This window comes from Anabas testudineus, chromosome 16 (genome assembly GCF_900324465.2).
Source record: "Anabas testudineus chromosome 16, fAnaTes1.2, whole genome shotgun sequence".
Lineage (NCBI taxonomy): Eukaryota > Metazoa > Chordata > Actinopteri > Anabantiformes > Anabantidae > Anabas > Anabas testudineus.
In genome coordinates this window covers 11,254,849-11,278,962 of record NC_046625.1, presented here as the reverse complement: position 1 = coordinate 11,278,962, position 24,114 = coordinate 11,254,849, and the positions used below count along the sequence as shown (strand labels likewise).

At 39.0% G+C, this 24,114-nt stretch overlaps 2 protein-coding genes across 5 annotated transcripts in view; one reads left to right on the top strand and one right to left on the bottom strand.

The window, feature by feature from the left end:
* Positions 1–19,001, top strand: part of adam22 (ADAM metallopeptidase domain 22) — a 52,370-nt gene extending 33,369 nt beyond the window's left edge. Inside the window, exons 7-32 of one of the 4 annotated variants that reach the window (XM_026371053.1) lie at positions 468–534; positions 675–751; positions 1,346–1,420; positions 1,566–1,637; positions 2,586–2,752; positions 2,835–2,919; positions 3,165–3,255; positions 3,385–3,436; positions 6,507–6,606; positions 6,696–6,767; positions 7,082–7,174; positions 7,548–7,628; positions 7,746–7,796; positions 7,894–7,957; positions 8,079–8,184; positions 8,264–8,383; positions 8,498–8,666; positions 9,089–9,200; positions 9,882–9,972; positions 10,176–10,229; positions 10,869–11,072; positions 11,489–11,589; positions 11,853–11,919; positions 13,238–13,327; positions 15,571–15,694; positions 16,329–19,001. In XM_026371053.1, coding sequence (XP_026226838.1) covers positions 468–534; positions 675–751; positions 1,346–1,420; positions 1,566–1,637; positions 2,586–2,752; positions 2,835–2,919; positions 3,165–3,255; positions 3,385–3,436; positions 6,507–6,606; positions 6,696–6,767; positions 7,082–7,174; positions 7,548–7,628; positions 7,746–7,796; positions 7,894–7,957; positions 8,079–8,184; positions 8,264–8,383; positions 8,498–8,666; positions 9,089–9,200; positions 9,882–9,972; positions 10,176–10,229; positions 10,869–11,072; positions 11,489–11,589; positions 11,853–11,919; positions 13,238–13,327; positions 15,571–15,694; positions 16,329–16,349 — 2,406 coding nt within the window. In that variant the 3' untranslated portion in view covers positions 16,350–19,001. Of the gene's footprint in view, positions 1–467; positions 535–674; positions 752–1,345; positions 1,421–1,565; positions 1,638–2,585; positions 2,753–2,834; positions 2,920–3,164; positions 3,256–3,384; positions 3,437–6,506; positions 6,607–6,695; positions 6,768–7,081; positions 7,175–7,547; positions 7,629–7,745; positions 7,797–7,893; positions 7,958–8,078; positions 8,185–8,263; positions 8,384–8,497; positions 8,667–9,088; positions 9,201–9,881; positions 9,973–10,175; positions 10,230–10,868; positions 11,073–11,488; positions 11,590–11,852; positions 11,924–13,237; positions 13,328–15,570; positions 15,695–16,328 lie in introns of those variants that run through there. The other 3 variants (XM_026371050.1, XM_026371051.1, XM_026371052.1) reach the window with 3 other exon arrangements.
* An 86-nt stretch (positions 19,002–19,087) lies between these two features.
* gtpbp10 (GTP-binding protein 10 (putative)) lies at positions 19,088–23,489 on the bottom strand. Its single transcript, XM_026371055.1, has 10 exons — positions 23,352–23,489; positions 22,379–22,572; positions 22,183–22,274; positions 21,321–21,465; positions 21,115–21,188; positions 20,970–21,022; positions 20,757–20,864; positions 20,593–20,670; positions 20,341–20,464; positions 19,088–19,950 (listed from the first exon to the last, which is right to left on the bottom strand). Exons 1-10 carry the CDS (start codon positions 23,382–23,384, stop codon positions 19,739–19,741), a joined length of 1,113 nt encoding a protein of 370 aa, XP_026226840.1. The 5' UTR covers positions 23,385–23,489; the 3' UTR covers positions 19,088–19,738.
* Between the last annotated feature and the right edge of the window lie 625 nt (positions 23,490–24,114).

The following is a 24,114-nucleotide window of genomic DNA, read 5'->3' as shown; positions in this document are numbered from 1 at the left end:
AGTGTTTCCGCCCCCCGCACTGTCTCACAGGCTGTTAACCCTTTCGCCTTGTTTATATTCACTAGTACTAAATATTATATTTCCTCAAGTTGCTTCCTATAGACCGATATCAAAATCACATGAAATACAAAACTACATACTAGGCAAATTAAAAGTAGTGACAACAGTAAAGCAAGCGATCATTAAAATATCTCATTTAAAATTGAAAAATATTAAAGTGATTCCCTAAAATGTAATTGCTGTTGTCATCCAAATTTTGACTACACTAGCAGACATGTAATTTTTCTCACACATTTTACCTCAGATGAGCCTCTTGACATACGAATGGGTAGGGCAGTATTCTTTTCCCTAGTAAAGTAATGGTTTGTGCACTTTGTAGAAAAGTAACTGAAAGTCTACATATCAGACACTGCAGCACATGTCCAATAAGTGCAGTTTATTGAATTCATCTGCTTTTTGCCTTTCAGGATGACGTGCGCATCCACATAATATATAAATCTGCAGGGCAGGAGGGATTTAATCATCTCATCAACGGTAAGATGGTGTATTTTATCTGCATTTAATATATATGGAAGTAAAATCATGTACATTTATTTATTCTCAACAAAACAAGTGTGTCTGACTCTAGACACTGTTCCTGAAAGTCAATAGCAACGGCTGAATCTGTTTCCTAGGTGATCTTCCAGAGCCACCTTTTCCCAGTCCTCCATTTCCAGGATCAAAAGTTGTTCACAGGAGAAAAAAGAGACAGGTATGACTCTGCTGTAGGTGTATTTGTTTTTATTTTGTTATCATTAGCATAATGATGCTAATGGAGTCATGTTGACTTTGCTTTGGTTGTGTGAGTGTAAGATAAGGTAAGACTAGATAGAGATATAATTAAGCTCTAGGTGCTGTTTATCCAAACCTGATTACTGTATTTCCCTCCTGTATCCTCCATCTTAATTCATAAAGCTAAAACAAGAGTAAGCAAGTGTGTCCTGCTCTCCTCCCACTTAACAGCTCTCCACCCTTCTTTCCTTCTCTTTTCCACTTCTTCTTTTTCATGAAATATTTATATCATGAGTAGAGACTGCTCGCAGTCTTGTCCTTTCTCAGGCACAGTCAGATGTCTGCAGCTGTCTGTCTCTCAGCCCACATAGTTGCTCTCATCTTTGTTTGGAATTTGGAGAACAGGCACACCTAGTTCAACTTTGCAAAGTTCATCCTTATTGATTTGTCATTTCTTTTCTTTTCTTGGTGACACAGGAAACATAAGTTGATCTTTGTGTTCTGTGTGTTGTTCTGAAAGTCTTGATAAACTGAAAAAAAGTTTCTAATTTAAAGCAACTGTTGTTTTTCCCAGGCTCCACATGTATCACGCAGTGTAGAAGATGAGACCAAATATATCGAGTTGATGGTGATCAATGACCATTTGATGGTAAGCTTTTAAGTAATGTATTGCCAATTATTACAGACTATACAGTATAAATTACCCCACATATATGAATATGTACTGTGAATTGTATCTCAGTAGTTTCTCTATTTTCTCCTGTGTGTCTCTTTCCCTCTGTCTTTCTCTGCAGTATAAGAAGCACCGGCTTTCGGTTGGACACACAAATAACTATGCGAAGTCAGTGGTCAATATGGCTGACATGGTAAGAATTGTATTGATCCTCTTCTTGGAAAGCGTGCCACAAGGTATTGGAACTGAGCACACATTGCTCTAATTTCTCATTTAACCAACCTCACTCTCTCCATTTAAAACCTCCCCTAGCTCATAATATGCTGCAAACAGCCATTAACCAGCCAGTCATGAGTTTTTAGAGGACTGAAGCATCTTAACAGCACTGAGACACAAATCTCAATGTTCGATTATTTGCAGCCACATCTGTGTGCTGTGTTACTGAAATCTGACCTGCTACAGGGTCATGTCTGTAAGCTGATAGGCCAGTGAACCTAGAAAAAGGTCATGTGTGGTCATGTGTCTATGGTGCCCTTGAAGATGATCATATGAAGCAGGTTCTGTTCAGGAAGTACACATTCATTTCTTTGTATTAGCAGAACCTTTGCTAAATGTGAGCCATGCTTTGGACATAATTGCTAAATGTTGCCTATATACAGTACAGAGAAATATACTGTAAAATAATTCATAGTTACACCATCTATTCATAGTCAGTGAAACAGTCTTTGTTTTGTACTGTCAGCTTTACCTTGAGACTGTTGGCATTTAGATTAAACATAGAAGATTACCCTTGTCCTTTCCTACAGCGTCTGTCTAGCCCAGGAGCCCAGAGGATTTCTACCTTATGAAAGCAAACATTTTTATTTACCATCCAGTTTGCTCCTGCTTCGTCCTTCAGACTGTTACCCTTGTTGACTCTGTCTAGCTGCCTGTAATGTGCTGATGTCTGGTGGCAGGATCATACTGATCATACTGACTGTTTGACTGGTGCTGTCATAATGAACAGCTGGAGATGGTGATGAATATCAAACATGTCTGTCAGTTTTAATATAGATCAGGCAGTGTTAGTTCTACAAGGACTTGCAGCAGTAATGCCTTTAAACAACTACATTTTGATATTAAATTTACCTTAATTTCCCAGATTTTTAAGGAACAGCTCAATACTCGGATTGTGCTGGTTTCCATGGAAACCTGGTCAGCTGACAACAAGTTCAACATCGACGATGATCCAATGATGACACTTAAGGAGTTCATGAAGTATCGAAAAGACTTCATCAAGGAGAAATGTGACTCTGTTCACCTCTTCTCGTAAGTTTGAACATCTGAGAAGGTTATCTTTGACCTCTGCACTTTTTAAATTTACACTTAATGCTCTTTTTCTGTTTATCAGAGGGAATCGTTTTCACAGCAGCTGGGGTGGAGCGTCTTATATTGGAGGAGTTTGCTCCCTCACTAAGGGAGGTGGAGTAAATGAGGTGAGCCTTAAACCACAATTACAGATCATTGAAACTCTACATTTTGAAACACACCACTCTCATTGCTACAAACGTAAATACAGATAAATCATGCACATTCTCTTTTCTCCTCTAAAATGATATGTTATTTATAAATGCATTTTTTGATATTGTATTAATCTTTTATTTCACATCAACACTGTGTCTTTATTTCTGTTATTCTTCTATATTTCTCCCTGCTCCTTCTTTCTCCGTCTCTTTATCAGTACGGGAAAACAGATGAAATGGCCATAACCCTCGCTCAGTCTCTAGGACAGAACATTGGCATCTTCTCTGACAAAAAGAGGATCCTCAATGGTACTTATTTAAACCTTAAGTAATTTTACCTGTAATTTTTACAGCACAGTAATTCTTTTATTGTCCTTATAAAGTGAAAAGTGTAATGATTTAATGAATTTAATTGTAATTGTTTTTTTTTTTTTTTAGGTGAATGCAAATGTGACGATCGATGGTCGGGCTGTATCATGGATGATATTGGGTAAGTTACTTTAAATTGCTTTATCAAGTTGCTGTTTTGCAGTGGAATATGTGGGTCACTAAAATGACGTCTCCTTTATTCATCAGATTGCTGATTGTTATTGTAGTTCTCAAATTAGCCACTAGGTGCCAGTCCAGGTTTATTTTCCATATTTTACCACAGAATTTATGTAACTTCACTGGGTTTCTCTAAGCAGAAATGTGTTTATGTAATTGGTTGCTTGCTAAGATTAGAAGAAGAGGAAGAGGTGATAAATCAGTCTGTGTATGTTTAATGTGGTCTCGTGCAACAGTCATGACTGTGTTTGTCCTAAACTGTATGTGTCCATCTGCAGTGCATTTACAGTGATGCGCAACAGTGCATCTTGCGCACTATGAGCATTTGGGTGTGATTATGTGTGTTGTGTGTTTGCAAGAGGTTCTGTGATGTGTGTTTGTGTGTATACTCCTCTTCTTAAATACTTCTTGCATTCCCCCTCTATCCCGAATGGGACAGCAGGTGAGCAGAAGCTTGGCTAGAACGTTGCCTGTGTTGTTTTGAACCAGCTGGCTGCCTTGGAGGGGTTGTCAGTCATCACAACCTTTCCCATTTCACCTAAAAGGCACTACAGCCACTGTGGCCCCAGCTTCTCTTTTGGTTTAAATGATATGAACAAATACAGTTTGATGCCCCTTTATTATACACTGGCTGTATTTTTCATCATCATTTTGTATTATTTCACATGGTTTTAATGTGTATTCCTTGTTTTTTTGGTCAAAGTCACCGGCTGTTCAACCAAGAAAAAACTTTTTATTTCATTATTCTGAGAGACTCCTTCTCAATCCTGCCATTTAAAAGTCAGGAGGTTCCACCAGTTCTTTTCACCCACGTCTTACCGATTGAAACAGTCTGCAATGTCATTCTCATCTCAATATTTGTCTGCTTCATTTCCCTATAACAACACTGCACTCGTCTGACACTCCCTGTCCAGACCCTGATGAGGTTTCATGACAGATGACAGGTGACTGTGAACTCTTCTGAGCCTGTCTTCTGTGAATGGACCCAGTATTCTCTAAAATAAAATCAATGGTATTTCAGACACTTGTATTCAATGAGCAACTTCAGCCATGTCCATTGAAGGAAGTTTGATTTACCCTCAGCACATGCATGTGTGATCTACCTAACCTGACTAGTACTACTAACTATTTTCACACTTTTTCACAGGGTTTAGGGACTGTGTGAGTGTTTGTATGTGTGAGTTTACTTGTGATTTAATCTGTCTGTTCATATACAGAATTTAATTTCCATTTCGTATGTGTGGCAACTTTCAGGCGTCTTAAATCCTAATCCTGCACCTAATGCTAACTCAAGAGAGAGCCCAGTTCTGACATTATGGTTCAGTTAGGATTTTTATTCTTAGAGGTTTTTCTTTAATTTCCTTTCTGTTTTCTTCTGACATACAAACCAATTCAAAATATGTATTTTAAAGGTTGTAACAGAAACATCTGACTCTAATAATAGTCTGGAGTAAACTATCACAGGGACCCATGGACATGGAAAATAATTAATCAATCTGCACAATTGAGCAGTATTGCAGAAATGTGTCAGACACAACAGTAAAGAGGTGGTGTGCATGAAGAAACAAGAAACTTTTTCATACATGAGATCCTTCACACACAAGTAAATCTACTTCCTACAGTTATAATATACACAATAATATGTGTTTTGATCTTTTGAATTGAATTAGTCCACGTGGTAAGACTCTTCAGCTGACCTGTGCAGCATTTAAGTTGTTTATGTTTTGTTTTTTTTACCTTTGTTGATGAACACTGCAAGATCATGACATATTTTAACGCTGGCATATTAAAGGTGCAGATCCCATATGAAAAACCTGGTCAGCTTAGGAAATCTTTCTGAAATATTGTCCTCACCAATCATCAGAGCATCATTATTGTGCAGTTTTTCAACCATCATCTCTGTAGGTGGCTCCATTTAGTCATTTCGTCACATTACATATCAAATAGCAACAACCTCTCATAGCCTCTGACACTCAGCTCTCAGAGAGTATGTCTGTTATTGCGTTGTTTTTTGGATGAGTTCTTTTGACAATCAGAGGTGTGGTTGTTGTAATTTTAATGGCGTTTCAGGTTTTGGCCAGTGTCAGAATGACCACATAACATTTGAACAGAAGTGGACTAAAATACATTTGGTAAAATACTGGTGTTGTCAAGCTGGACTTAATATTTCTACTGTAAGTTAATCACAAATGGCATTTAAGATAATCATAAAATTTTATTTCTGTTCAGAGAACCTCTGAAACTATAAGTGATTGTTTAGAGGGCACAGTATCAAATTATAATGCAATAACAGTTCAAAAGAATATTCAGGTTCATTTTTAGGGCAAACTGATAAATGCATTTATAAATGCATCTTATGTCCATCTACATTTTGCACTTATTTCCATACACATCCTTACAAAATTTAGCAATGCTGTATCTACTCCCATGTTATAGTAAGGATCTCCTCTGAACTGTGAGTATGGTAAACTTGTGATAAAACATGAAATTTTATTGTGTTTGGTTTCTCCTGTAATGCAGCTTTATTAAAAATGACAGTCAAAAACCTTTGATTAAATGAAAGACATTCCTCAGAACTAAATTGACTTTGATTTTAAGATATTGTATCATGCTCCAATTTAATATATAACAATTCCCCATGAATGCTCCCATCAATAATTTCCATTTAATTATTGTCATTTAAGTGTTTGATTTAAGTGGTCTCATTTTTGTCTTTTGTTTTTCCTTCCCTAGTTACATTTGACATTCTGTACTTGTATACTTATTGCTCTGCATACAGCCTATAGTAAAATCAAAAGATAAAAATTGGAAATGACATGCCCTCTATGACATTGTGTGTAGAACTGAAGTATGAAAAGTCGGTTTATGTGGGTAAACAGTTTGAGACTTGTATTTTCTACATCATTTGGTACACCAAGTGTTTGCCTGCAATGTGTGTTTGTGAGAGAACCCTCTTTCTCATTATTATGTGAAGATCCACACTAATGGCACAATATGCTGCTTGTGTTGAACAGCTTCTACCTGCCCAAGAGATTCTCCGACTGCAGTGTGGAGGAGTACCATAACTTCTTAAACAGTGGTGGAGGAGCGTGTCTGTTCAACAAACCTATGAAGGTACTTAGACATACATACTCAAACATGACTATACATACAGTATATAACAGTGTTTTCTCTGTAGTTTGAATGTCTGTTCTGCCCCTCAGCTGTTGGACCCTCCGGTCTGTGGTAATGGCTTCGTTGAACCAGGAGAGGAGTGTGACTGTGGAGGCCCAGCGGTGAGTTAAATTCAATGGGATGGATGCAAAAAGGGAGACAGTATTGTAAAAAGTTAACTTGATTATTATTTATCATAGCAGTGGTCTAATTAGTAAACAACAAAACCACCTGCTGTGTCAGATATTGTCTGAAAGGAATTTGTCATTTGAATTAATTAAAGAATGTGACTGGGGATATCACAGTTCATTCACAGTTATTATAGAGTTCTGTTAAAATGGATTATATGATGAGATTATGTTTTGCATGAAAGACACAAACAGAAAAACTATAATTAAACAACTGAGAGCTGTTCCTGTTTCTCTGTGTTTTTTAGGAGTGTGCCAGAGAAGGAGAGAACTGCTGTAACAAGTGCACCCTGACTCAAGGCTCAAAGTGTAGTAATGGACTCTGCTGCAACAATTGCCAGGTACTAAACAGGCCACTGTTATGCCTGTTACATTATTACAGTTACACATCATCAGAAGACACTGACTGACCATGATGCCAAGCAGAAGCAATAGCTCCTGAAGACTATTGACTTAAATGAAAATTGTTCTCCCCAGTGTACTGTAGGGAGCAATATTTGGCTTGTACTGATGTGGCAGCATTTTAATGTTATAAAATAGTATAATTTGAAATATGGACGCATCCCATGTAACAGCAAAATGAGTGTTGGTGAGTCTGAGGTTTGCTTGGATAGACGATTAACAATATTTTACTAAACCCCTGCTCCCCTGACATGAGACCTAATTGCAATCACTTTCAGAGTTTGTTTAAGCTTCATTGTTTTCCTGCTGCAGATGGAGTTCATGGGAGTTGTTTGTCGAGATGCAGTGAATGACTGCGACATCCCAGAAAACTGCACAGGCAACTCAAGCCAGGTGAGCGTGTGCTGCAGATGCTGTGTGAGAGAAACGAAATAATCACCATGTCACAGGATTTGCATGGCTCATACAGCACATCAGAGGAACTCTATGGTTTTCTTTGTTTTTTTGCAGTGTCCACCAAATGTACACAAGATGGATGGTTACACGTGTGAAAAGGACCAGGTGGGATGTTTTATAATGTTTTTTTATGTATTTTACATAAGAATAGAAAATCCTTTCCTTCAGCACAGGTGTTTTGACACTATAATCCTCTCCACAGGGTCGCTGCTTCAATGGAAGGTGCAAAACCAAAGACAGACAGTGCAAGTACATCTGGGGAGAGAGTAAGTCTTATATTCAATCGATTTTGTATTGATAAATCTGAAAAAGACATCTCTTTTCATCTCTATAGTAACACATTTTCCTAGATTAAAAACGTTGTTGTTTGTATCATGTGTCCCTCAGAGGCAACGGCAGCAGACAAGTTCTGTTATGAGAAGCTCAACATTGAAGGGACCGAAAAAGGCAACTGTGGGAAGGACAAGGACACCTGGATCCAGTGTAACAAACAGTACGTCAGTGATTTCTGTTACTGTAATCTATGCAGTTCTGGCTCTTGTCTCATTTGTGGTTACACCTTTGTGCTTCAGGGATGTTCACTGTGGGTACCTGCTGTGCTCTAACATCTCACCAGCCCCACGACTGGGAGAGCTGCAGGGAGGGCTGACCTCTTTCTCAGTGGCTATACACAGCGCTTCTCTTGACTGCAGGTACTGAAGAAAAACATTCCCTCGGATTCTCAAAGCTTAAACTAACAGTCTATTCTCTACTTAACTAATACTATTGTGTGCTGCGTAAGTGACTCAGTCGTATTTATTGTTTAGTGGTGCTCACGTGCTGATTGATGGAGACACTGATCTGGGGTATGTCGAGGATGGGACGGCCTGCGGGACAGACCGAATCTGTTTCAATCACAAATGTCTCCCCATCCAGCAGTTCAACTTTAGCACCTGCCCCGGGACCACTGACAAGACCATCTGCTCTGGACACGGGGTACACACTAATACACCATTCAGCTGCTTTTAGGGTTATGTTGGCTTTCTCATACTGTATAATCCTCCTTGTGTTACCAAGTTTTAATATTAGAGCAAAGACTTGACTAGTTGAATGATGTGTGACAGTAAGTCAGGAATACATTTGCATTTGTATCTATTAATATGAAGGTGCTGTAAATGCTTAATAAGCCTTTTTAATTTAGTCTAAGGTATATCCATATCAAATAGCCCTATAAGCTTTCCTGCTAATGACAATGTCAGTAATTAGCGTGTCTAGCTGATACTTCAGTAGCCACACCATTAAAGACATTATCATCTTCAATCCTTGTCTGCTTATCTAGTTTACCACTTCCTTATAGGACGGAGCCGTATGTCTTTTTATTAACTGTTTAATCTTTTATTCTCCTGTTTGTGCTGTAGGTGTGCAGTAATGAGCTCAAGTGTGTGTGTTACCTGGGCTGGGCAGGAGAGGACTGTAACTCCATGTCACCTCTCAGTTCTCTCGTGGTGGGACCCACTACCTTAGTTTCAGGTAGAGCTGTTAGCACTTTCACTACCTTCTGCCTCTGTTCAGCCTCTGTTCTCCTTCGCCAGTTCATGTGTTAATATATTGTTTATTTCAAGCTTTTTGTTTGTTTGTTTATTATTCATTGTATTTTTGTTTAGCTTTTCTGTTGGGTTCATATCTGCTCATTAAAACCAGCTGTATTTGTATTCACTAAACCATACACGTCATTCTTTTTGTTTTTCATTATTTTCACACTCATTGTCGACAGACTGATGTCTTTGACGGAGTGACTTGAGGTCAGATTCCTTTTCATTGTATTTGTCCTGTCTTTGATGTTATTTACTGGCCCTTTTCCTCTCTTTCCCCAACTTCAACTCCTCTCCGTCTGTTAATTCTGACTAAAATTGAGTTACAAATAAGTAGTTTTTGAATGTTTTCCTGAATGGGAACCTACCGCACATGTACATTTCCCCCAGAGAAGTGCTCAAAGGTGACAGCAGTTTAGTTGTTCTCCGTTTATTCCCCCTTGTTCTCCTTTTACACTTTTCCTGCTAAATGTACTGTGTTTTTGTGTTCTGCTGCAGTGATTTGTGGTTTGTGTATCCCCAAGTGTCCACATGATTCAGGAAACAAGAGAAACACATCTAATTAACACACATTTGGCTCTGCACTCCCCTCTCTTTTTCCTCTGCTTCTCGGTCTCAGGTATCACCAGTACAAACATCATCATCGGGGCCATTGTAGGCTCCATCCTGTTCCTTGCCCTCATACTCGCTGTTACAGCGTGGTGCTACAAGTAAGTGTCCCTGCAACCTGTAAGCTTGATGTTTTGAATCTCAACCAGTGCTCAGACCAACGATTTACATGTTAGGAAAGAAAAAAAGAACACAATTATGTTAATTATTTCAGACTTACCTCTAATCTTTTTGTCAATTACAAATACATTTAAAAAAAGCTATGCTATTATCATGATGAGGATATTTTGGATTCTCTTCACAGGAGCTACAAGCAGAGACGTTATGTTGAGTCTGAGGTTCACAGAAGATTCTGCCGGTTTGCCCACTTTAAAGCTATTTTCCATGTGTTGCATTTAAATTTCTTTTATTCTTTTATTTTTAAATGTGTCGCTGTTCTGTTAACGTGTTTTTTTCAAACTGTGTTTTTGCATAAAACCAAGTTTTGATTGCAACAGAGCTCTTTCTCTCTCAAAATATCCAAAACTTGAGTCATCGGTGGGAAACAAAGGAGCAACGAAGTTTCCTTTTTGTACTGCAAAAGTTCTAGTAGTGGAAGAATTATAGTACTAAGATCCTTTATTAAAGTAAAAGTAATAGTGTTGATGTCCAAAAATAGTCTTGCACTCAAATTTTATTTTAGTAAAAGTAGTTGTGTTATAATCAAAAGAAATTTAAAATATCAAAAGTCATTACACAATTATTTTTGTTAGTTTTTATTGTTAGTTAGTTAGTAAGTTTGTATAATATATAGTGATGCATTTTGAATACCCTGTACATGCATCTGTTTTTAGCAAATTGTGAAAGGCTATTCTAAGAAATGTGAAACAGTTCCTCAGGTTAACATACTCAAGATATATAGATAATTTACTTGTTTTACACCATAAGAAGTTAAAGCTCACTTTGTAAGAATATTTGAAGGTGTTTTCTATCTAAAAGTATTCCTCCGTATTTCCAGGCAAATGCCTCCAGGCGACTATGTAACAAAGCCTGGGGATGCTGACTCATTTTACAGTGACATGCCTCCGGGTGTCAGCACAAACTCCGGCTGCAGCTCCAAGAAGAGGTCAGCCTGCCTGTCTCACCTGCAGATTTGCACCCTGTCTTTCACCACTCCCTCCTTGCCATCCATTTCCCAGAACATCTCACTGTTTGTCTTCAGGTGTGCCATTTCATCATCATCTTCACCATTCATTCACTTGCTGGCTATTGTCTGTACGTGTGCGTTGCAGTCTCTGAATCACTAGTGTTCAGTGCTCATGTGTATGCATGTTTTTTGTTATCACGGCGTTCATTCATATGTCTTTTCAAAGTGAACCAAAATGTTCAACACAAAGAACATTTTGTCAAAGAAAAATTGAGCAGAAAAAAATCTCCCTACTCAATTTCATGTCACTCACTTCTGCCATCTGCTGCAATGCTATCTTTATCTCCTTCATTTACCTCAGATCTTCCCACATTTCTACATGTAAAACAAAAGCAGCACAGCATTGCATAATTTCTAATACCTTAGCTTTGAAGGACAATGCTGCACTGACAGTATATTTGTCCATAACATATATGTGTGTGTGTGTGTAGATCCAATGGGCTGTCCCACTCATGGAGTGAGAGAATCCCAGATGCCAAACACATCTCTGACATCTGTGAAAACGGGAGACCGAGGAGCAACTCGTGGCAAGGTAACGCACAAATCAATAAGAGTTGAATTGAAATGTCTCGTATTAATTTAAATCACATTGTGGAAAAGCCACAATGTGATTAAAATGAGAAAGAGGTCATTGTGTCGCTTGAGCGTTTTATTTATTTATTTATTTTGAGAAACAGACACATTGCAGCTCCCCTCATACATTTTTCTTACATGCGTTAAACACTCCTCCCAGTACACCATTTAAATGCAGTGTATTTGTTTTAAAGTGTGTGTTTATGTTCTGTTTCTCTCCAGGAAATCTGAGTGGTAATCGCAAGAAGCTCAAAGGAAAGAAATTCCGCGCTCGTTCTAACTCCACAGAGTAAGTTCCTGATGGGAAACTGGTCAAGTTGTAAATGGGATATGGGTAGTGGAAATTTGGTGTTTCAAAGGACAAAAGCAGGTGTTATTCTTTAATATTATATACAGTATTTTATGTCAACAAACCCCATGAAAAGACCAAAATCATTTCTCTGTTTCAAAACGTACTTTTTGTGGCACATTTATTAATGCCGAAGATATAAATCTCCAAAAATATATCACAAATAAAAAGTGTCATTGTTCAAAAAAGGTTCAGTGATGTCTTTAAACCCTATAACAACTGGGCAGTGTAACTTTTTAAAATGTTAGTCTAATAAATCTAAATTGTAAATAGTTTATTTAATGGGATCTATTTTTACCTGTGATTTAAATTATGTTTGTTGTACTGGAGTATGTCCACCATATCGACATAGGCTCAAAGTAAACTTGCCTGTGTCATTGGTAGGGACGTGTCATCACCTGCAATCGTTTGGCTCATCAATAGGTTTCTAATAGTTAATTAGACCTAATTCAGTGAAGGTCTATAGCAACAAAAAATATCTGACATCAGCTTTGACTGCAACAATGTTCTAGTAGGATGAATAGATCTTTGGTCTTTTCATTAGATCAATGATGACAATAAGAAAATAAAAACATCTTCCCTATCCATTGAAGGTGTGGTGTAACTGTAAATAACTAGCTTAACTTTAGAACGCATGCTTCCCTTAGGTTTTGTAGTGGACAGTGGTATAAAGATTAAATTGCACTCACATTGTCTCTTGTCTGGCGTTTGAGGCTGTACCACACATCTAAGTCTTTACTCATGGCCTGCGATCCATTAAAGTATCTGCATTAATGCCTGTTGACTGTGAATGAACAATTAACAGTGTGCATCCTCCCAGCCTGGCGTGTTGGTTTGTTTGTGGGTTTGAAGGTCTTGGCATTTGAAGTAGTCTGCAGCGCACTTGTTCTCATTTCAAGCATGAGACTGACTGAGTGGTGAGAAGCTGACCGCTTGGAATGATGTGACATGTAACCAATATGCAACTGAGCCTGTAGCTCACGACACAGTTGTTTGTGATTTCCATGATGCTGTTTTCATCTGAAACCACACACAGGTCTGTCCGTCATCTCACCATATTCTCAATTGCATCTTGGTGTTTGTTCAGGATTTCTCTGCTCTGCTTTCCTAAAATATTTCCTCTCCCTCTCCCCCCTTTCCCCCCTTACACTTGCTTATTTCTGGAGATTTTCTGCCCTTTTTATTTCTTTTCCTGCCCTCCTTTTCTCTCTTCTCCCCCTCCTTGTGTTGTGTCCATCACTCCTGTCCCCTCCCACAGGTATTTAACCCCTCGCTTCAAAGCAGAGTTTTATGATGTAACTAAATGGGTAGAAGATGTGAATAAAAACACTCAAGGACCTTACCTTAGGTATTACCTCAGATCATGTCCTGTACCCCACACGCTTGTCTTAAACCCCCTTTGGTTTGATTTTTTTGCATTGATCAGGGAAACTAAGAAGCAGCCCTAATCTGAGCACTTTAAAAGTAATATCAGTGAATATATATCAGCTGGAATATCGCAGTCCCTAAAAGAGGTTGGTGCTGAGCACTTAAAAAGAGGAAAAGACAAAAGAAGGTTTTTCTGCTTTACATTATGTCATATTTTTGCCCAGTTTAAATGTGAGGATTTTTCTTTTTACCAGATGTATGCACATTTTTTTTCCAGCTGTGGTGTATTGATGCAAACATGGCACATACTGCCTCTGCTAGTGTTACAGTCATAATAGTCATTTTATTCCTATTTTCTCCTTACCCTCTCCATTGCTTCACCCCTCAGTCACTTTTTACTTCTGCATGTTCAGTGTTGTCTTGACAGTGTCTGTGTGTCGGCCCTGCCTCGTTCCCAGTGACCTCACATGTCTTCACATCAGTGTGATGTCATAGTTGTGCCAACCTTTTTGGGGTGCTGCTCTGACATCATCACTGTGCTGCTGTGACAAACTGTAGACCACCTCTTTGAGTGTGCTCAAGGTCTATAGATAATCACAATGAGGAAGCCCATGGACACGCTGCCACCATAGAGGGCCAGTCCCATGTTGGTGCATCAACTGTTTCTTCAGCCAATTAATACAGTAATCTAAACCTTCATGTCAAGGAGCACATTCCTGCTCTTGCAATCTGATAAGGATAAAATAAATACTCAAAAAAATGGAGAGATGTGGAGGTTTATATCAGGAAGCCCTGGTTCCAGAAATAAAACCTTAGACCCTTTTATATGAAGTGGTCATAGCATCTGTTGGAACAAGTAATAACTTGATATTTTTCTTTTGCAGAGATCCAACAAAGACATTTACACCCACAAAAAACAGGCCTGATAGTCCAACCCATCATGTGGGAACGACGACTGAGGCACAAAATAAAGAAACTACCAAATTTGCTGTGTCAGTATGACTACTTCACAACTTAGCTTTCAGAATCACAAACTAAAAAGCATTATGATCATAATTTGTAGTAAAGATAACGTCAACAACCATACTAGCACAATTAATTTATTTATTTAGTAAATAAGAGGCAGGCTATGCAAAAAGACTGAGCCAGTCAAACTAGCTCTGCATAAAGATAACAACCACAAAGTTTACACTTTATTATCAAGCAGCACTGGTGGGGATAGACATAAACAAATATGTTGCTATATTCACAAAGCAGTGAATGATTTGTTTTTCCTGTTGGCAACAATATGACAAATGTTAATACAGCAGTAGGATTGTTCTGACTCAACAAACAAACAGGAAAACTGTTTATAAACTAATTTCCTAGAATATAATGGCCACAAGACAACAGATTTACATTCACAGGACTGATATGATGGCTCATAATTCAAGAGATGGTGATTTTAAGGCTTTTATTTAAAGTAGTTTTGGAACCAGTAGCTCAGCTGACTTCTCCAGTCTTTCCATCACACTGACCAGGTATTTTATTTAATGTAAATAATCCACTGTACATGGGGCAGGCTCTCAATGACTGCTTCACTGGACTACCTCTGATTCTCCCAGTCTGTCGTTCTCACCCAGCTCCGGTCTGGTCTGTCGTCCCAGTCGCCTCAACAAACTTACTGCTCCCAGCATTCTTTAATTAACCACTCAAAATTGTTTTAGAAAACACACCAGCTCAGCTGAACATAGACGTCAACTTTAGCAGCATGCTTTTTAACAGTGGCTAAAGGTGGAAATTTACTAGTTCTGGCTGACTGTGTGACAGTGTTTGATGATGAAGAAGTAATTCTGCGGCAGGGTGAAACCTGTGAGTTACAGGAAACGACTACGCCCACACCGCTGCTGGGAACTGTGCACTGTTGTGTACAGAGGTACATACTGTGCACCGAGGTTGCCCCTAAAAGCTGAGCTATGGTCACATGTGTATTTTGTAACAGATTATATAATCTGTCTCTCGAGCAGCAATAAGAGCTTTTAAGAGCAACCTCTATGCAGGAAGGTGAAAGCTGAATAATAAGAGCAGCTCCAGCAGGATGTTGCCCAAAGTCACAGATCTAACATTAGATCAACTTCCTGGCTCTAACCTCATTTATCCCTCTGTGCCTTTGGCCAACCTAATCCAACACCAACTGGAAAAGTAGAGGCCCTATTTAATGATGTCCCCTTTTCTCTTCCATAGGACGTTATCCCCTGCCAAGTCTCCCACCTCCTCTACAGGATCCATTGCATCCAGCAGAAGGTACCCATACCCCATGCCCCCTCTCCCAGACGACCAGAGGAAAGCCAACAGGCAGAGTGCCAGGGCAAGTATCCATCATGCACCCATTATTTAATTTAAAACCACATCGTAAACAAGATTTATGATGACTGACTTTCAATACAGTAATTTTTCTGTACTAGTCTGCACACGAGAGGGCGGGTTATAATGGACACTGAGTATCTTAATATACAGATGCTGACAAATAACATTTTTAATGAGAACCTGGATCAGCAGCCAACTCGAGCTGCAGATCCAGGTTCTCCAAGAATAGATTAAATAAAAAAACTGTATGTGCAGTTTATTTGCCTGTTGCCTGGGTTGTGACATAGTGAGACAGACAAATGCCACGTTTGTCAAGTCAGGACATTCCCAGGAAGATATTGTGTAGTCTGATCTCAGTAGTTAGGTAAGTCATTGGTTTAATTTGTGATGCGATGTGTTAATAATTCTGAAAAGAAAACAAGAGGCACAGAAACAGTGCTAATGAGAACTGTGATTTAAAGAATGAGCCTAATGTAATTTTTATTGCAATAAAAAGATCAAATAAGATAAGTACAAACAGCTTAATCTCTGTACAATAAGTCAGAAGAGAAGTGACTGACCAACAGTGAACTGTGGCTAATGTTAAAACTTGCTTTCTTTTTCTTTCTCTTTCCCCCTCCATCTTCTCTCTTCAGTTGTGGGAGACTTCAATATAACAGCTGTCTTACCCACTCTACAAAGACCTGAAGGAACTACACTTGTCTCCTTTTCTATGAATGAAAAAAAGCACAAAAATGAAACAAAATTGACTCTAAGCAACTAAAGGGAAAGAGACAGAGTCCCCCACTAGAGTGGAAATAGGCAGAGTTAGTGTGTACAAGCATCTCCAAGGCTGTCTAGATTGAGTGGATCTCTACAAGACAATGCAGACTGCCGGCGGAGAAACCAGCTCCACGTCCACTCCAGATCAGCTGGAGCTCAGACTGAGCAGTGGCGCCAGGAGCAGGTCATCTTTCACATTGCATCGCTGGATTTGTTGCATCATTCTGACGCACGTGAATTACTGTAGAAACTACAACACTGTATGCATGACACAACCCTGTTAATCAGCAACCTCCTCCTAGTAAAAAGACAAGACCATCAGTCGGATCTAAAGGAAAGCATGCGAGGGGACAGTGATTTTATACCCTCTGTAAGCTTAGACGACTTCTCTCCACTATTAATAACTAATATTTTATTACCCGTTATAGCCCATTAACTCATAACATTAACCCCCCCACCTGCTCATCCGCCCCTCCGTTTGTTTGTCTGTAAATATGTATAGTAAAAAAAACACACAGAGTATGTTTTTGCTTTTATTTTGAAAGAGGAAAAGATCTTCTTCCTGCTGTAATGTGTCGTAGACAGAGGCAGATCTCTGTAGATAAATGTAGACAACCCGCAGTCCTTTTTGTCCTCATTTTTCCTCTCTGGCTTTCTTTCTGTGTGACTGACTTCTATAGCTTTCTCCATGCACAGCAGAATGTAAAAGTGTTTTTTTTTTTTTTTAAGATTATTTCAGCACTGGTTTCATCCATGTTTGTGAGGAAGTCACAGACATTAAGGCAGGATGTACTGATGAAGCTGCTGATCGTGGCACAGTGAGAATGTTCCTGAGATCGTATTGATTTATTAATTTAAGTTTAACCTTCCATTCCTGAAGGAAATGAATGGGTTGAGATGTGTTTGGTGTAGTTAGTGGTGCCACTTTTCACTCATGAGGTAAATTGGAAATTTCCCATTAATAATGTTAAGATGTATTTAGTTTCTCCTGATCCCACATTTAGGCATTTGAGACCAATGTGCTTCTGTTTTCACGGTCGGAGAACATAAAGTCAAAGTTAAGTCAATAACGTGAGTGTGGCTGACAACCTAACTCTGCAAGACTCTTGAAGCTGTGACTGAAATGTGCTTTTCGGGCTTAGCTGTGATGATTGAGATATTTAGCCTTGTAAATGATTAACTATGCTGTACAGTGCTTGCTGTTTGAGCTTGTGAAGACCAACAGCATGACAGTTCTATATCAAATTAAGTTATTCCTCTGGTAAGCTGTTTGTGAGTCCATAACGGGAAGCAAGCATGTCACTGAAGGACTTCCCCATCATTTGCCTAGTGCTGTTGTCTAATTAATGGGTTTGTGAACCACCAGACAGCACTGTTTTAGCAAAGTCATGGCAGGAAATCACAGGGTTTAAAATGACTGGTGTCTTTGTGATTCGACTGGTTTCATACCAGTACAGCTATTTAATGTGAACAAATGAATCCTGTATCGGTCAAAAGCAAGTTCTTTGTACAGTTACAACTCATTGCTCTACCTTGTGTAGATACTGTTGTCTTAAGGCCTCCTGTTTGTCATTTCACTGTTTAGTTTTTGTTCAGGTGTTGGCACTTGTTCATTTGTAAATCATGTATGCATTAGGTCTGTATAGGTAATTATGATAACAATACTGGACTAATATTGCTACTAGTATCTTTTTTTAGTAAGTACCTTTGTAACGTTCACTCTTTTCTCAGCAACTACCGGTATTCAGACAGTATTTAAGTGCATTATTGTAATTACGTGTGTTTGAGTTTAAATGGAGATGTTTTTTTTTTTTGTTTTTTTGGTAATTAGTCCTAGGACGTTCCTCTGGCACATGCTGATCTGTATCCTACAGGTTTGGATAGACGTCAATGACATCTGTATGGGATCATGATTTGCCTTCTACCAGAGCTTTCGTCTTTGCTCTGATCTTCTTAAAGTATCGGTCATGGCCCAGGCTGTGGAGAGCATTATGTCAGTGAGTCATATTTTAAACATCATGATACTGTGCCATGGTGAGACATTTCTCTGGGTGTTATGGACATTACTCTGGACGACACCCTGAGCACTCTCCAGTAAGGATGATGTGATTTCTGTAATTGCACAGCTGTCAATCTTCCTGTAAACATATCTGCTGTTTCTACCTGGGCACACGACTGGACTGACATGAGCCAACAGGACGACTCTGCCAAACATCCACACAGATGAGTTGTCCATCTCTGTCTGACCAGAGACTTGAATGTATTTGTGTACTGGAGCACACCAACCATCCAGTCTCAATCACGTGGTCCTGTCCTGCCAGACTCATCGGCACTGTGCTCTGGGAACCTTAAAAACCCCACAACATGTACTAATTCAAATATAAATAATAGCAGTTGCTGTGTTTTTTTAATTTCTATTTTGGGCTGTATGCTGTACAGACTGATGATGCAAAAATCAAAACCCATATTTTTTCTCCTCTTAATTATTCAGCATTGTAATATATTTAATATAAAATAAAACTTTCATCAACACACCTGTTTATGCTGCCAAATTACAGAAGAAAAGAAACGCTACATGTTTACTGCAAAACTGCCTCTATTTATTAACTGTTTTATATTACAACATGGTAAATATGCACCAACAGTTACTTAGTGGCACGAGCATCAGATTAATCAGATGTGATTCATCTACATTTCTTTGTCAGGGTCATACAATTCTCTGCATGCTTGTGTGATCATTACAAATCTACATACAACACACTATAATAAATACAATAAATATAAATACGTTCGATGAATGTAATCTAATGAAATAGAAAAGTACTGGCTGTTTACCTGCACTCTCTTTTACGATAGCTGAGCATTCTGCATATTTCATGCATTTGCCTCTATAGCTGCTCATTTTGTATAAAGGTATACAAATCAGTTTCAAATGGCTTTTATGTGGCCAGTTTATCATCTCAGAATAAGGAGACCTTGTTTTACAGGCTCTCACCAAATAAGTGACATAGTTCCAGCTTGAGGAGGCTCATAATACTGAATGTCATAGCTTCATCAACACACTGTTATCAGCTGTGATGTTGACAGTTAATGACAAAAATGATCCTCTGTCACTTTTCACACAGGTCTGCACTGAAGCTGAACAGTTTCTGTTGCCACATGTAAATCATTCTTACCTCCACAGTGTTCCAGCTCTCTAGCTTGAACTTTCTGGCAGACAGAATAAGACTAATCTGGTACTGCAGACTGAAGGTCCCACTGAAATCAGTAAGATGTCCATCTATCACGAATGCTCATGTGACTGGTACCTCAGTGCCTGCAGTCTTTCTTGATGGATGGCCTTCATTGCCATTGCTGCGTCTTCATCAAGCGACTCTCGGATGCAGCTTTTCAGATGCTCGATGCCAAACCCCGTGGTGGCAGAAACAGGAACCACGTGTCTGAAGGTTATGTAGTTCTTTGGTATCATGTCATCAGGCAACAGATCAGAAAAATCTGCAGTTGTAAAAGAAAACAGTTAAAGTGGCTGCAGCTTAACTAAACAAAAACCCACTAATATTACACTCCTGTTTAGTTTATATGTTCTAGGCAATACACAACATTGTGATTTTCTTTTGGGTATCATTACTGACTCCTAGTTATAACTCGTCATCCTGTCTTCATCTAAATTGTCTAACTGCTTTTTTACTTTAACACTACTATACCACTGACACACATATCAAACTGATGCCACAAAATGATCCTCACTTACTCGCCCTACAGAGATGTTTGCGATGAGACTAAAGAGTCTGTAATGTTAAGTAATAAACTCTTAACTAAACTTTCATTTATTAGCAGAATTATGTGTCAAGATATCAACAGTATAGCACCATTCTTTAAATTTACCATCTGGGTTTTGTAGTTGCTCTTTCAGTTGTTGTAGTTTGTCCTGAGCGTCGGGAAGGTCCATCTTATTCACCACCAGAAGAGCAGGTTTTGACACAAGCTCCTGTTTGTACAACTCCAACTCCTTGAGTGATTGAGGACAAGGGGGATAGGAAAATGGAAGAGGTAAATAAAAAGTTCACAAGACAGATGGATAAAGATTAAAGTCAGAGTCAGTCATGAAGGCAAAGTTTCCTAAATTATCAGTCTCACCTTGGTGAGAAGTTGCACAGCTTCAAATGCTGTTCTAAATGGTGTTTGACTAGCCAGCTGAAAACCACAGACATCTACCTATAGAGCCAGGCAAACACAAACATGATGACCAGCCATTTAAAATTGCAGTATTAAAGTCAGCTTAGACACTTGTTACTACTCACCACAAACAGCAGCTGCTTGGTCCTCTCCACATGTTTTAGGAACTTATGGCCCATTCCTTTGTTTATGTGAGCTCCTTCAATCAGGCCTGGAAGATCAGCAACGGAGATCTGCCAGAGAGACAGAGAACAACACTTAAAATTAGTTCTCTCATCAATGTACAGTGTGAATTGTTAAAACATGTTGCATCTAAAAACTAATTTGCGTTTCCTTACCTGCTTATAATCTTTATACATCAGTTTGCCAATCTCTGGCTTTAAAGTTGTGACTGTGAAATAAAGATTATACAGAAGCAATTTGAAAAAAGTAAAGAAATATCACTTGTATCAGATTAATTATGTATAGTTTTTATGTACATACAAGCATAGCTGGCAACCTGAGGTGTGGCATTAGACATGGCTGTCAGGAGAGAGGACTTTCCTGCATTTGGGAACCTGATGGTGACACACACACACACACACACACACACACACACATACATACACACAAAATGTGATAATTAGGAAAATATTTGTCACAATTTAAGCCTCAGCTAAAGTGTGTCTATAGTATGTCTGTGTGCTCACCCCACAAGGCCCAGGTCAGCAATAAGTTTGAGGTCCAGACGGATGTGTTTGGCCTGACCCCTACCGGGCTGAAATGCAGAGCAGAAGGAGCCTCCAGGTCCTCCCTTTGCCACCCTCACACGATCGCCCTCAGCATTCAGGTCACCTGGGAGAATGGTTTAAGGAAAATTAGGCAAAGTTGTCACTGGAGCATTATATGTCTGCTCCACTTCCACTTCACATTTTCTGGCATTTATACTACATTACTCAAAAAATACAGGGAACAAATAATCATTTCAGTATAAGTCCAAGTCCATCGCCAGACACGCCCTGATTACCATTAGGTACCGGTAGAGATCCTCAGGCCCATTGTAAAACCATAAGCTAGTGCAGTGGGTCCTGGGTTCCTTCTGATGCATGACAATGCTAGGCCTCATGTGGCTGGAGTCCATCAGCAGGTCCTGCATGATGAAGGCATTGGTGCTGTGGACTGACCTCTGGGACATCATGTCTTGTTCCATCCATCAATGCCACGTCGCACCACAGACTGTCCAGGATGTGACTGATTCTCTGATGCAGGTCTAGGACAGGATCCCTCAGGAGAACTCTGTCTCATCAGGAGCACGCCCAGAAGTTGTAGGGAGTGCAAACAGGCATGTGGAGCCCACACACATACATACACATTACTGAGACTCATTTTGAATTGTCTTGAGGAATTTCCCCAGAAGTTGGATGAGCCTGTGATCTGACTTTTCCACTTTTATTTTCAGTATGATTCTGAATCCGGACCTCCATGGGTTAATGATTTTGATTTTTCATTGTTGTTCATTCTTAAGTTATTTTATATGTGTATATGTGTGTATAAACAACACCAAAGACATACCAAGTTTTCTGTCATCATCGGAGGTGACAGTGATGCCAACAGGAGCAAAGATCTCCTTGTCCTTCCCCCGGTCTCCTTTCAGTGCTCGAACACTGTAAATAAAGTAATTTCATGAGCTCTGACAGGGAGGGTATGCTAGCAAAGGTTAGCATCTACTGTAGAAACTAATCTCAGGGTTGCATTTGGAGAAACAAACCTGCTGTTGCCTCCTATTCCACCTACAAAACGTTTTTGGGGATATTTGTCCTTGATCCTCTTCAACGTCATGTTCTTTGTGGCCACCACCCAAACATCTCCACCATTCCCGCCCTGTCCCCCAAGACGAGGTAAACCCATGCCACCAGTGCCTCCACGGACGTACAGACGGAGATTGTCCACAAAGTTTCCATACTGCAGTAAAGACAAAAAGAGTTGTGTTACGTTTCAACCAAAGGGCTGAAGTTGGCTGTGTAATTTCCACCAGATTGGAAGGTTATCTTTAAGGGCTAAAGCCATACAAATGCAACCACTGACAAATTACTTGAGTATCTCAAGGACCACTGGTTAAATACGAACATTTAATACACTGGTTTATTAGTAACAATGCCACCTAGTATCTATTGGGTCATCTAAGATACATTCTGCAGCCAAGAGCAATGAAACCCTCCTCATTTTGTCAAATAAATTATAATTTATCATGTTGTCTAACAAAACCCCAACTCAAGGTTCACTTATCGCTTACATTCTCAAATGGTTGTTTTGACAAGCCGCTATTCCCAGGGTCAAAAACACACTCTTAAGCCAACAATAGGTACAAGTAGTCCTAAAAGCAGTCCTCCTTAGCTTACATAAAAAGGATCCATCCCCATGACTGTTGAAAGCTCAGGGAAAAGGTAAGTGGAGCTTGAGTTTGGAACTTTTGTCACTGTTTTCCTCACATTTAATAATATCTATCATTTGATAAATAATATTCAAAGTGGTAAGTAGTTTTATTAATAGCATTTTATAATGTTATTTAATCACGTTGAGAGAAGAACTAGTTAGGCTATGTTGATGTTTTCACAGTATCTGTTAGCAACAGCCACACAGCTAAGCTAACGAACTAGCTAACCATTACAAATGTTAGCGGACCTCTACTGTTGGCTGAAGTTATCCCTAAAAACTAAAATGTGCTCTGCTACAGTGCTTACCTTTCGGAAACAGATTCTGGTGAAGTGGACCATTTTCAGGGGCGATTATTGCCACTTTTCGTGTTGTTGGAGGTGATAGCAGAAAGCACACATGTGTGCTAATGAAGGACAGGAAGTGGAGGGTTCTCTCAGCTGATTGGCTGCTGCGAGACAAAGAGGCGGGACTAAGCGACACAGGCTGAACTACTGCAACTGGAAAGTACTTGTACATGTTTAACTATACTTACAAGTACAGGTAAATATGTCCAATTTTGCGGTACTTAAAGATTGTAGAAGAGGGATGTATTGTACTTGTTAAAATACTGCTAAAAATGTGAAATGAGTGTAGTGGTGGAAAGTAAATAAGTACAAGTTTCAAGTATTTGCTCGAGTATTTTCTGCTACAGTACTTCATGCTTCAACTTCAATATATTTCAGAGGCAGGTTTAGTACTTTCACTCCACTTAATTTACACTTTAACAACCTTGAGTCACTTTTAGAATCTAATGTAAGACCTATACCATGATTATTGGTCCAGTTTATCAACAATACAGTAATATTATATTCACTGTTGTAAAATCAGCAGTTCTGCATTAAATGCACTTTTACTTTTGGCATTTCAAGTCTTTGTGAACTAATAATTTGTGTATTTCCCCACCATGGTAGGTGATTGCTACTTTTGCCACAGTAGTTTTAATTAATGACATAGTTAATTGTAAGTATTAATAATGTACGCCACTTCTAAGCTTTGCCATAATGATGTATTTTCTATTATTGAGTAACA

Excerpts from the sequence above, each read along its gene's own strand:
- gtpbp10 (XM_026371055.1), bottom strand. The coding sequence starts at position 23,384 with ATGGTCCACTTCACCAGAATCTGTTTCCGAAAG. Across the intron at positions 20,865-20,969 it reads TGTATAAAGATTATAAGCAG|ATCTCCGTTGCTGATCTTCC; the intron begins GTAAGGAAACGC and ends TCTCTCTGGCAG. Across the intron at positions 19,951-20,340 it reads GCAACTACAAAACCCAGATG|ATTTTTCTGATCTGTTGCCT; the intron begins GTAAATTTAAAG and ends TTACAACTGCAG.